Source organism: Giraffa tippelskirchi, chromosome 9 (assembly GCF_054371585.1).
Source record: "Giraffa tippelskirchi isolate mGirTip1 chromosome 9, T2T-mGirTip1v1.2.pri, whole genome shotgun sequence".
Taxonomy (NCBI): domain Eukaryota; kingdom Metazoa; phylum Chordata; class Mammalia; order Artiodactyla; family Giraffidae; genus Giraffa; species Giraffa tippelskirchi.
Window position 1 is genome coordinate 49994563 of NC_137283.1, and position 13941 is coordinate 50008503.

Consider the following 13941-nt stretch of genomic DNA (forward strand, 5'->3'; position numbering starts at 1 on the left):
AGATGTTGAGTGAATAAATGAGTACAGCTCAAGGTAGCATTAAATTGTTGGTATCTTTGTTTCGTTTGATTCATTCAACTTAGTTAAAGAAAAACCGCGATTTGACCTGGTCCAACCGATTGAAATTGATACATATGAAATTCTGAATGGTTGTGTTAAAGGATTCCTTCATTTGGCGTAAAGAAAATCACCCTGCTTGGGCACCAGTGGATCCTTCTGAAGGTTTGGTGTGCTTACACTGTTAACACACCCCCCTGATTGAGAAGACTGGGCCACAGTTGTGATCAGAGGACACAAACGACTGAAGTTTTCATTCCAGTTTTTTCAGAGCAGAGAGGAAGCTACCGCATCAGGTGCCTACAGTGATAGCCCTTTTATCAGGCGTTAGTGAACTGAAGCAGCAGAGGTCTGTTGGGTTTTGGAGGATTTCTGGCAGGTTATTTGGCCTTGCCTCCCTTGCTGTATGGTAGTTAGGGAGAATTGGAAAGAAACGTGCCTCTGGTTGTGTGTGGAGAGAAAGAAGAGATGGAAACCTGACCCTGCACCTAGCTTGGTGCTTCTCTTTGCTGCCTCGGGGTGAAGATCTCACTACCTGTCGCCTCCACGTCAGGAGGAAGGGGGGAACAGAAATCATGGGAAACCAAACCCTTCCACAACCCCACACTGCTGACACACTTCTCAGAATGTGAAGAAGTCCTTCAGAATCTGAGGGAACAGAAAGAGTAAATGGTTTGGACATTAATTTCCTTCTTGTTTCGTGTGTGTTGTAGTGTTCCAAATCATATTCTGTAATGAGAATGTTAAATATCCATGAATAATTTGCCCTACTTGGGACAGTGGGTTTTCATTCTCAGTTTAGAGCTGGAATGTCAATTATCCAAATGTCAATTTATCCTGGAATAAATTGGCAGAATGAACAGAAGTTGTGAAATATGGACTGTGGACCTGAATGCAATTTAACGTTCACATGGGATTTCTCCTGCAGTTGAATTTTGATTATGGCTACTCATAAAGTGTTTTCTGGCTTTAAACCAAAATAATTGTAATACTTCTATTTATATAAACTGTTCATCAGAATGTGAAAATATAATGGGGTTTATTGTGAGTTATTGATATTTTGAGGGGATATTTGAATTCTTATTTTGTCTGAAGAAAGAACCTAACTTTTCTCTGTCCCTATTCTTGTGGCTCAGCTGGTCAAGAATCCGCCTGCAATGCGGGAGACCTGGGTTCAATCCCTGGGTTGGGAAGATTCCCTGGAGAGGGGAATGGCTACCCACTCCAGAATTCCATGGACTGTATAGGCCATGGGGTCGCAGAGTCGGACATGACTGAGCAGCTTTCACTTTCACTTAGGGTAGCTACCTATCTTGTCACAGATAGACGGCAGTCATGGATGATGTCTGTTGCCCTGACACAATTATTAATTGTACTTCTTTTACCCTTAAGTAGTCCTAACCAGGACTAAGTCTTTGAATAAGCTGATTTAGTTTAACATAGATTTGTATTGTTTAATAGCCCTGAACATTTAGAAAAAGTAAATTGTATACTGATTATATTTTAATATTCAGCAAAAAAATATAATGTGAATGAAATTAAATAGAACAAAGGTGTTGCAAAAAGTAGAATCTTTAATTTTCAGGTTGTATCTCTAAGAGAAGCCCACCAGAATTATCAATATTTTGTGTGTCCATAAAGAAGACTGAGAGCTGAATAATTGATGCTGGAGAAGACTCTTGAGAGTCCCTTGGACTGCAAGGGGATCAAACCAGTCAATCCTAAAGGAAATCAATCCTGAATTAGAAGGACTGATGCTGAAGCTGAAGCTTCAGTACTTTGGCCACCTGATGTGAAAAGCCGACAGAGATTGAAGGCAAAAGAAGGGAGCAGCAGAGGAAGAGATGGTTAGATAGCATCACTGACTCAATGGACATGAATCTGAACAAACTCCGGGAGGTAATGAAGGTCAGCGAAGCCTGATGTGCTCATGGGGTCGCAAAGAGTTGAACATGACTTAGTGACTGAACAACCACAATGTCCAGATTAATTCTTCCCCATCCAAATTGCAGTCATTTCTTCATTCAACAACCATTTATTGGGCAACATCTAGGTGTCAGACACAGCTTTTGTGGCTGGGAATTCCGAATAGAAAGACACACTCCTTGCTCTCAGGTTACCAGCCATAGAGCCATTGAGCCATATCGTGTATCACATGTTTATGTGTGTGCACAGTCTTCCACATGAACACTGAGGAAAGAAGTCCCTGTGGAGTGGTACATGCATATATTTCCTAGAGGAGTGAACCTGAGAGAATGAGTAAGCCTGGAGCAGGCAGACAGCATGGGGAAGCAAAGTAAAGTATTACAGATGGATAGAGCAGGTCATATGAAACAGTAGGATACCAGTAGTAAGGTAGGATAACAGTAGGATAGGGTAACAGTAGTAAGGATAACAGTAGGATAACAGTAGTAAGAAATAGTATGGTTAGCTGGGAATGATTCTGAAACATTACTTAAGACTGGCTTGTGTAGAATCTTGTGTGACTAATTTCAGTCATCTGTGAGTTTTGGAAAAACACTGAAGAGTTTTATATGTTTTATGCTAGGAAGAGGAGCGTCTGACTAGAGGCAGAGACTCTAGTTGGTGGTTCGATTTTTCAAACAGATGGGCAATCTGATTTCATGTGTCCTGCACTTAACTCCCTCCACTTAACCCCAGATATTTTTCTGAAGCAAATCCCAGACATAAAGATTGATACATGGATAGGATAATATGATGTCTTGGATTTGCTTCAGAAAAATATGATCCCTTTTAAAAACATACTTATCCATTCACACAGACACAATCAGTCAGTTATCACTCAGTCGTGTCCGACTCTTTGTGACCCCATGGACTGCAGTACTCCAGGCCTCCCTGTCCATCACTAACTCCCGGAGTTTACTCAAATTCATGTCCATTGAGTCCGTGATGCCATCCGACCATTTCATCCTCTGTCATCCCCTTCTCCTCCTGCCTTCAATCTTTCCCAATATCAGGGTCTTTTCAAATGAGTCAGCTCTTCGCATCAGGTGGCCAAAGTATTGGAGTTTCAGCTTCAGCATCAGTCCTTCCAATGAATGTTCAGGACTGATTTCCTTTAAAATGGACTGGTTGGATCTCCTTGCAGTCCAAGGGACTCTCAAGAGACTTCTCCAACACCACAGATCAAAAGCATCAATTCTTTGGTGCTCAGCCTTCTTTATGGTCCAACTTTCACATCCATACATGACTACTGGAAAAGCCATAGCTTTGACTAGACAGACCTTTTTTGGCAAAGTAATCTCTGCTTTTTAACATGCTGTCTAGGTTGGTCATAACTTTTCTTCCAAGGAGCAAACGTCTTTTAATTTCATGACTGCAGTCACCATCTGCAGTGATTTTGGAGCCCCGCAAAATAAAGTCTGTCAGTGTTTCCATTGCTTCCCCATCTATTTGCCATGAAGTCATGGGGCCAGATGCCATGATCTTAGTTTTTTGAATCTTGAGTTTTAAACAGAACAGACTGGTTCCAAATTGGGAAAGAGTATGTCAAGGCTGTATATTGTCACCCTGCTTACTTAACTTATATGCAGAGTACATCATAAGAAATGCTGGGCTGCATGAAGCACAAGCTGGAATCAAGATTGCCGGGAGAAATATCAATAACCTCAGATATGCAGATGACACCACCCTTACGGCAGAAAGCGAAGAAGAACTAAAGAGCCTCTTGATGAAAGTGAAAGAGGAGAGTGAAAAAGTTGGCTTAAAACTCAACACACACACATTCACACCCCATTTCATAATATCAGATGTCCAGTTAGTATTCAGTTCACCAATATTTCCCAAATTATCTCGTTTGTTTTTTACTAACTGTTGGCTTGTTCAAAGTAGAATCTAAATTTCTTTTAATCCGTAATTCTTCTATAGGAAATATTCTTTAATGCAATTTGAATTTTGCTTGTGTTTTAAAGATGATAGAGATTTATTGTGCTTATAACAGGAGGAGAGAAGGGATAAGAGACCCAAGTCTAGGAGGTTGGAGCAGTAGATAATACAGGGAGAGATGATGAATGGGGTACTTGCGTGAATGCTGTCCTTGGAAAGGAGAATAATATGCATTTCTTATATTCTCTAGTTTGACAGGTTTTTGTGTTGTTTTTCTTTTCCAAATCAAAAAAATATGTGAAGGTGAGGACCTTACCTCTCTCACAAATAGGAAGGAAAGAAGTAACAATGGACTCAGGTAGATAGGTTTGGAATAGAGGCAAGGTCAATGGAAGAATACTATTTTCTACAAAGAGTGTATATGGGATGGCGGATACTAGCGAGGAGAGTACAGAAACAACTTTTTAGAGAATGAAAAGGAGACTTGTGTAGAAACATTTTTATAGGAACGGTGTACATTCAGTATGGTAATAAATCAAGTGTCATGGCAAGTAAAAGGAACAGCTGAAAACAATGTAGTGTTTATAGCTCAACTGTTGCTAACTTAGGGTGTATTGTGGCCTTATGGTGGCAGCCTTCACCTGTGCCCATTCTGGGAAGGGCACAGATTTCTGGTTGAAGCAAAATGAGCATACTGTGTTTTTAATTTTTGTTTTTTTTGTTAGTAAATTTCTAAGACAAGCATGCTGGTTTGTTTTACAGCAAACCAAAAAGAAACTGTTAACTCAAAGTCAATCTGTCTCTCTTCTTGAGACCTTCAGTGCTTCGGTGTTTTCAAATAGTATTAGAACTTTAGAAGTCTTTTAAAAACATCTCCAACAATTTAGGGATGGCCATCTATCATTCAAATCAGAAAGGTTAGTGAAATCTTTGCCTGTTTAGTGCAGAGGAGAAAGACATCCTAATATAGTTGGATATGAGCATTTAAAACTATTTTATTATAAAAAGTGGAATTGGTGGAAAATCTGAGAAGAGTTTTCTTCTGTCACTTGTTTCTATTTTTAGAAAATAGAACTAGAAGTACTTCAATTTTATTTTGAAATAATTACAGATATACAGTGAAAGAATAGAACAAATAAAACAAAGAACTTTCATATGTTTTTCTAGATTCACCAATCAGTAGCATTTTGCCACAATTGCTTTATCATTCTATAATCAATATATGTATGAATATACACATTATTTCCCTAGCCAATTTTGTTTTATCTTTGTGATAATAATCTAAGACATTCTCATATGTGTTACTTATAGTGTCAACAGCCATTGAAAATATATATTCCTAGATTTCCCCCATCTTATCTATGAAACCCTCTTGCCAGCATTAATTTTCTTATCTTTCCATGTACTTTAAACATCATCATATAGTTTAGCGCTTAATGAGATAATTAGATATTTTGTTATATGTATTCCCATTCCTCAGATGGTTAAATTTCTGTCACAAAAATGTGGTGAAGCCTGAACTTAGTTTTGGACTTCTTGACTGTTGAGGGGAGGAGAGGGGGGGTGTTGGGGGAGGGGCTAGAAGAATGATAGTAAATAAGAGTCTACACTGTAGTACATAGAGGTGTAGGGTATAGACTAACAGACTTTTGTAAGTGGAAGGGAGCTTAGATACCAGGTATTGGTACAATGCTTTGATGGTACAGGTGAGAATATTGAAGTTTGAAGGAATTAAATGAGTTAACTCTTTGAATCGAGCTAGATTAGTACCTTACTCTTCTGCCCCAGTCCACGCTCTTTTTGGCTTCTTTATCTTTTTTACTTTACTCTCCAGATAAATAGCAGAATTCTTCAGAAGGAGAAGATGTCTAAATACTCTTAAGGCATCAGCTCTCAAGCTTTTTGGCATCAAGACCAGTTTTCACACTTAAAAATTGGGAAACTTTTGAGTATGTTCTCTTGTGGTGATGGCATACATAGTCAAGGTTTATCAAATTATACACTTTAAATATGTGGAGCTTATTGTATGTTTGGTGTACCTCAGTAAAGCTATTTACAAAATTATTAAGGACCCCAAAGATCTTTTTTTTTAATATCATGGCTTTTATCTATCAATATTTATAAATTAGATATTAAAATGGAGACTTTAGAAACATTTTTTTAAAACAGCAATAATAAATATAATTTATATTAATTATAATTTATATTAAAATATATAATGATATGTTAACATTAACACCCTGCCCAAGGTTAACATTTTTAATGAGTGTACTTTTTTAAAAAAAAGTTTAGTAAGAAGGCTGGTGGTGTATCTAAATTTCTGGTGAACTGTCTGGTTTAATAGAAGACAGCTGCATTCAGTCTGTCACAATATGTTGTTTCAGTTGAACTATAAGAAAATCCATTTCACATATATATGTGTGTGTGTGTGTGTGTAAGTTAAGATAAAGGGTATTTTGATAGTTTTTTCCTCAGGTAACTAGATATTCTTCTTTGATTTGACATCATAATGGGAGAAGTGGTCGTTTCTTAAAGGTTACTTGCATTGTAGAATCTGAAACCGTATCACTGAACTTTTTTTTATTAAGAACTATTGGTCTGGCTCTTATCTGATACAATTATTCTGGCTTTGATATATAGAGATACAGATATTGCTAGATTAATTGACACTAAATATTTCACCATTTGCCTTCTCTGTAAAATGCTTCCAATTTCATAGAAATAGAAACTGGCTTTTTTTTTTCTTCCCATTCTGCATTTATAGGAGAACCAAAGTATCTAGAGTTTTTTCTGTTGTATTAAGTAAATTACTTCTTATTTAAAATTTCATTTTTCATTCTTTGTCTGAAATAGACTCTCTAAGTAGAGTGCAGTTATGCTTTGATTAAAAAAACCAACACATTTATTCTGAAGGCTGTTGTTCCTGCAAGGGAGTTTTCCTGCTTATGCTTTGGAGTTTTAAGAGGGAAATCTAGGTCAGTAACACTGAATGAAAATGTAGGAGAGAGCCTGTGTCAGAAATGCTCATTAATAATACTGTTGGCCGGAGGCTATTCTGAACATTGCTTCCAGGCTGGGCTGGAAGCACAGAGGGGAGATTACCGGAGGTGCTTATTCTTTTCCAGAATGTGTGGGCAAAATGTACCCACTTCACTGATTAACAACTGCTTTATTTCTCAAAGGGTAAGAAATTTAAGCAGGATCACAGCCTTTTAAAGTTTATTTTAGAAATGATAGACTGTTGCTTAAATGCTTCTTGGGTTTCTTATGCTTTTCATGTTAAATATAAATCGCTTTCCAAGAAGGTTGATGTATAGTATGAATTTGTTAAATCATCCAGTCTAGTATAATGACCCTTGTGGTAATTTTGATAGCACCTTATTTTTTGAGCACAATTCTGTGCCATGCACTGAGCTAAGCATTATGAAGAAATAAAGTGATAAAAGCATACTTTTTAGTTTTTAAAGAACACATATTAATGATTTGGAGAAATAAGATTAACACATGTTAAATAATGGATTTTTAAATGATGAGTATAGAATACTTAAAAAGGTTTCAGTTGATTTTTTAAAAATAAAGGCTAATAAAAAAAATATGTGGTTAAGGGCTAAATTGTTTGCTAGGAAAAACAACAAATGTTGAAAGAGCTAAGAAAAGGAAAATGAGCATTAAAATCTGAAGAGAGGCTCTGTGGAAGTTCTGACCTGGTCCTGGACTTGGGATGTTGGTACAAGAGGGAACATTTCAGACAGGTGGATCACATGAGCAATGGCACAGGGGCAAGAAGCACGGGCTTTGGCAGGGGCCCTGAGGTGACTAACCTGCTTTCCTGTTGGAGTCACAGGAAATAAGCCTGGCATGGGTTCATTTCAGTGGATGAGGAACGGTATTAGATTAGCACCCAACAGTTTCATTCTTATTCTGTGGGAAGCATTTGTTGTGTTAAAACCCTAAGCAGATTGACTTTCTTAGCTTTGAAATAAGAGATGGTAGGTGCACCTTCTCTAAGTAGGCCATAATTCAAAGGTTGAAATGCTAATACTTTCCTGTGTAGTGTAAAATTATTGATAAAATATTCTTTTATTATTGTAATTCTGGAACTGAACAAGTATCCTTAGAGGTCATTATTGAGACCGAGAGAAATAAAAAGGCTGTCCTTTGTTTACACGGATAGTTTTCAGCAGAGCAGAGTCAAGCACTTAATCTATACTAGTACCCAACCCTTTGCTTGCTTGCTTGTTTACTCTGTCTCCCTCCCTCTATCCCTCCTTCTGTCCCTCCTGTGGTTTAAACACCTTTGCAGATTTATTAGAATATTTACTAATAGTTAAGTGGGGGAAAGAAAAACTGTTCTCGAAGACAGCCAAAGAGCCAAGTTTTGAGACTATTGCTTATAATCTGTTGAGTCAGTTGCAAATGGAGTCCTATCGTCAACCTCAGGGCGTCAGAAAAATCTTGTTTTCTCTTATCACCTTCTGGTTGACTTCTCCTTAATAATTCAGAATGGGTCCGTGCTATTACATTTGTGTTTCTGTTATTTGAGAACTAAGCTAAATTAATTCTATAAAATCTTACATATGTCTACATGAAAACCTGTGCTTGAATGTTCATAGCAGTTTTATTTACAAAAGACAGAAATAGAAACCATCAAATGTCAACAGTGGTACCTTATAACTTTTGTTTCCTGTTTCTGTTTGAAGGGTTTCCAACTGAATTCCTTGAAGAGAAGATGGCCTACCAGGGATATCAGAACAGCCAGAACTGGCCAGAAAATACAAACTTTTGCTTTGAACCCGAGCATGTGGTAAATCCTATCCAGACTGGTAAGTGCAAGACTTGCTTGTGACCGCTGAATGTAATAGCTTAAACATGAAAAGCCTCCAATCACCACTCAGATAAAACATTTCAGCCTAAATATTGCTCGTAAAGCACAACCACGGTATAATTATTTCCTCTGAGCATTTAGTTGACTTTTCTCCTCTCTATTTATCCCTTCCTCTGAGGCAAGTGTCCCTTTGTTCTCTCCCCTTCAAAACCTGTTTTGACTGAATTAACGGAAATTCATCTTCATTGAGGACTAAATGATCAGTTGTACCCTAGAACTTTAATTCTTCTGTAGAGAATTATAGTAATAAGGACACCATTTGTGGAATGCCTGTTGTGTTCCAGGCACAGTGCTAGAGCCTCAATATACGTACTCTCTACATTTATTACCTAACTTTGCCAAATATATATTATCCTCATTTGACAAAAGAGAAAATGAAAACTTATACCCAGTTTCTATAAAATTCAAACTAATTTATATAGAGAAAAAAAGCATATCTGTAGTTGCCTAGAGCTAGAAGTGGCAGGAGGGATAGGCTGCATAAGGACCTCAAAGCAGTGGCATTGATACCTTCACATCAGGGCAATCCAGTTGCAAGCTCAAGGTGTTTGTTTCCACTTATACCTATATGGTTTCTTTTTTGTTATCTAACTTATAAGGTGCTCATAACTGGTTCCAAATGATCTAGTACTTGATGTTCTGTACCACTCTCCAGTCATTGGTTACCCTGGATATATGTAATTTTAAAAGAAGCTTTATTGAGATATAATTCGCATACCATACAATTCACCCATTCAAAGTATACAATTAAGTGAATTTTAGTATATTTATATATATGTATAGCTGTCACAAGAATCCATTTTAGAATTATCACCTCCTAAAGAAACTCAGTACTCTTTAGATCTCACTCCCTACCTCCTTATCCACCTTAGCCCTAAGCCACCACTAACTTACTTTATGTCTCTGTATATTTACCTGTGAAGCTGTGAGATTGGATGAGATCACTAAGGTGAGGGAATGTAGAAAAAGAAAGGTCTTCATCTCTCCCCCATCTTTAGTTCTCAGCTTAAATATTTGTGAAGTGAAGACCTCTCTTGACTTGAACTAAAGTATATCCATCTGTTAAATGTTTTCAACCCTTATCTTAATACATCTTAGGGTTTTTAGAGTGCTCAGGGTCTGCATATCATACACACCCAGTAAAATATATTGGCCACCTGATGTGAAGAGCTGAGTCATTGGAGAAGACCCTGATGCCCAGAAAGATTGAGGGCAAGAGGAGAAGGGGGCAACAGGGCATGAGATGATAGGATGACATCACCAACTCAATGGACATGAGTTTGAGCAAGCTCTGAGAAATAGTGAAGGACTGGGAAGCCTGGTGTGCTGCAATTCATGAGATCACAAAGAGTCGGACATGACTGAGCAACTGAACAACAGCAAAATAGTAATGAATAAATGACAGAATTTCGTAGAAATCTTTGAGTTTTACATGTGATTTGGCAGTCTTCCTCTCCTAATACGCGAACCATACAACAGTTATTTTTGTTGATAGTTTAAGGCCTAGGCTTCAGTGGAGCCACCTCTGACAGTGGAAGTACAGAATTTGCATTTACTGAGAATAGAAATGCATGTTTTTAGGTCCTGGAAATCTTGTAAGGCTTTCTGGGGTAATTCAGATGTATGTTGCATTTTGAGATGGCCTCCTTAGAGAATAGAATTCTTGCTTGGCCTGAGTAGCTTTGCTCTTTTTTCGTAAGAAGGTAGAGTTTACCTGATGTTTTCAGTGCCTTTACTCATGCCAGCTCCTGAGTATAGAGTTCATTCTCTTCAGATGCCAGCTGTTCACCTTGTCTCATTCACACAGCTTTTGAAATGCAGTTTTCTTCATGATGTTCACAGGAGGTGAAAATGTCCTCTTTACTTGTTTGTTTGTTTTTTAATAACCTAAAATGAGTGTCTGCTCTGTAAATATATGTTGAAAGTTTAGTTATATTTGTACTCTCACCTCCTAGTATAGACTCAAGCATGAATTGTACTTTCAGTTTTGTGTATTTGTTGCCTGTCTGATTTAGATAATCAAATATTAGAGAATATGAGATTTTGTGTTTTTAACTGTGAAAATGGATTAGTGAATATTTGATTCCCTGGCATGTTCAGTCACGTATTATCTTATTTAACACACTGTTGACAACACACAGTATTCAATAACATTGAATATTCATTCAATAGTAAATGCCTATCTTTCTAGTTGTGTTCTGGAAATAAGTTTTAAATTCCTTCTTTATTCCAGATCCCTTTAAGATGCACCATGATGACGGCCTAGAAGATTTGCTTTTTCTCCCCAGTGGAACAACCAATACTTCAGCATTTGTAGAACAAAATGATTCCCTGAAAGACAGTTATGGTATGATTTCTCTAACTGGATTTATTTCTTAACTCCAAGCAATTAATGTGGCCTTCATTCATCACATTTGAAGTGAACCACTAGGGAAAGTCATGTTTAGGGACTCTGACTGTCACAAGGCTGTTTCTAAATTGGGCTTTCCTGATGGCTCAGTAAGTAAAGAATCTGCCTGTAGTGCGGGAGAGCCAGGTCCGATCCCTGGGTCAGGAAGATCCACTGGAGGAGGAAATGGCAACCCATTCCAGTATTCTTGCCAGGAAAATTCCATGGACAGAGTTTTAGTCATAGAGAATTCACAGTTGGGCTGCTCAGGGGCTGCTCACCTCCTCTTATGGGAGAATCTTGAATCCTGTATCCTAGGGCCAGGTTGTGTCTCCACATTTTATTAGCTCATGGCCTTATTAAACAAGTTTATGTCCTCCCTAAAGTTTGATTTCTTTATAAAATGGAGCCACCATTAGTTCTTACCTTAAAGATGTGGTGATGATTAAATAAAATTATGTAAAAGTATACCACGTAGTGTCTGGTACATAGTAAAACGTTAAACAGATCTTAGTTATCAATTAGTAGTATCCTCATTCCTGGTTTTATATAGCTTAACGTGAATGTGGCCAAGGTCCTTTAGGGCAGGCAAAACTTTACTTTTACTCATCTTTGGTGTTCAGTTGAGTTTAATAAAAAGATTTATCAAAGAAAAAAAGCAAATAATTTGGGCTTCCCTGGTGGCTCAGATGTTAAAGAATCTGCCTGCAATGCAGGAGAGCTGAGTTCAATCCCTGGGTTGGGAGGATCCCCTGGAGGAGGGCATGGCAACCCACTCCAGTATTCTTGCCTGGAGAATCCCCATGGACAGACAAGCATGCAACATGCATCACATGGAAAAAAAGCAACTCAAAGTGGTAGCTTAGAAATTCAGTTTGTGTAACATCCTCAAGAAAGAATAATAAACGTATAGAGAAATGACAGGAAAAATGAAGCGATTTTACATTTCCAGGAGTCATACTGTGGGAGGGTAAATATGTGGGAGGAAGCTAACGGAGTCAGATTTGTTGGCAGATTCTTTTGGTGCCCTCTCTGGCCTGATAAGCATCTCTTGCCAGTGAAAGGAAAATTTAGGAAAATTTATAATCCTGCTTTTAGGCAGAAAGGCGGTAGCTTTTTCTGAGTTTGCTGTTTGCTTGATTGCCTTCAGCTCAAATTTTTATGTCAACTGGCGTATCTGGGGGTGACATGTTCTGGTTTCCTTCAGTACCCATCATCAGTAAGTCCCGCTTCAAATTATGTTTATAATTTTGTTTTTTGTAAAGATCCTGACTAGTAGTAATATGTTTCACTTGTGGTTTCCTGTGGCCTGATGATCTCTTGGAAGAAGGATGTTAAATAAATTGACTTTGACTGTCGTCTAATCTCCTGAGTTGATTTTGGCCTTGATGCCTGGTTTTTTTTTTTTTTTTTTTAGCTCACTACCTAGGGAGTCACTTAGTTGCATTGACTTCTCTCTTTACAGCATCTTCTCTTCCTTTATTCTCCCTCTCCTTTACCCCAATGAATGCCCCTATCACTTCATACCTAGAGTACCTCAGTAGTCACCTGTCAGAATCCTGCTCCCTTTTAAAATTATTTCTGAATATACCTGATCACTCTGACTCCTTGTTCTTTATTCTTATCTCGTTTTCATGATTAATACCTTAAGACAGCACCCCCCTGTCTTTTGGGTTTTTTCCTCTTAATTTATCTTGTTTTCCAAATCCTTCTTCTATTGTTTGTTCTAATCTTGTTTTACCTCTCTGGTATATAAGACTTGTTTAAATCAGACTAATCTCATAGTCCCAGAAACATTCATGTACTTTTGGCATCTTCATTCTTTTCTTTGCTCAGTGGTGTCTCCATTCCTGAAATTGACTTCCCTCTCCTTTCTTCTTACTCTTGTTTCTTCTCTGAAACCTTCTGTGACTATTCTGGTCTTCTTCATGGTTGTTTGTAAACTCTAATAACATTTAGTCCATACAACACAGTTTTCCTTATTTGATATATGTGTCTCTTGTCTCTCTAGCTAAATTGTAATCCTGATGGCAAGGACCCAGTGATATTAAATCCCATGTGGTATTATGTCTGGCAGAGGACAGCATAATAATAATACTTTAAATCTGTCTAGTTCTTGATAATTTACAAATCATTTTCACAAAATTGTAATTTTTGAATCTTTGCAGAACACTGTAGAAGGTGGCCAGTCAATGTTGATTAATGGTGTGACAGCCTAACAATTAGCCAAACCTGACAAATGGCAGCGATTTTTACTTTTAAACTTTCTTGCTTTGTTTCTCATTGTTCCTTTTGACCTATCTTTATGGCAGTATATAAACTGATTTTAAATATCAAATGTGTTTTTTCCTCAATGTTGACTGAGTTTCAAAAATGGATTTCTGTTTTACTATTAGGTATGTTACCCTGCGACACATTTGCTCCTGCAGCTGTTGTTCCTCAGGGGTGGTCTGTGGAAGCCCCAAACCCTGCACACTTGGAATCCTTCATTTCCCCCGAAGCCGTTCCACAGCCTCTGCAGCCCACAGCAGGTACATTATTAGATTCCTTCTTTGCACTTAATAGTTACAGTATCAGTAATCATCATATAGTTTTTAGCCTTTTGCTTGCAGTATTGGTAAAATTTTCACAGCTGTCACAAATGTTTTTAAACTTTTAAATGTTTTTGAAGTACTGATTTCACAGCTGGAGGAATTAAGTTGTAGTTGAAATACAATTCGAGTCAGAGGGCAAAGACAGTCCGTGTTATTCCGTGCAGATTTAG

At 37.7% G+C, this 13941-nt stretch overlaps 1 protein-coding gene across 1 annotated transcript in view; it reads left to right on the plus strand.

Moving 5' to 3' along the window:
* The window catches only part of MAP4 (microtubule associated protein 4), a 155207-nt gene that overhangs the window by 98997 nt on the left and 42269 nt on the right, over window positions 1–13941 (plus strand). Inside the window, 3 exon segments of the mRNA XM_081525772.1 lie at window positions 8604–8726; window positions 11022–11135; window positions 13574–13708. Coding sequence (XP_081381898.1) covers window positions 8604–8726; window positions 11022–11135; window positions 13574–13708 — 372 coding nt within the window.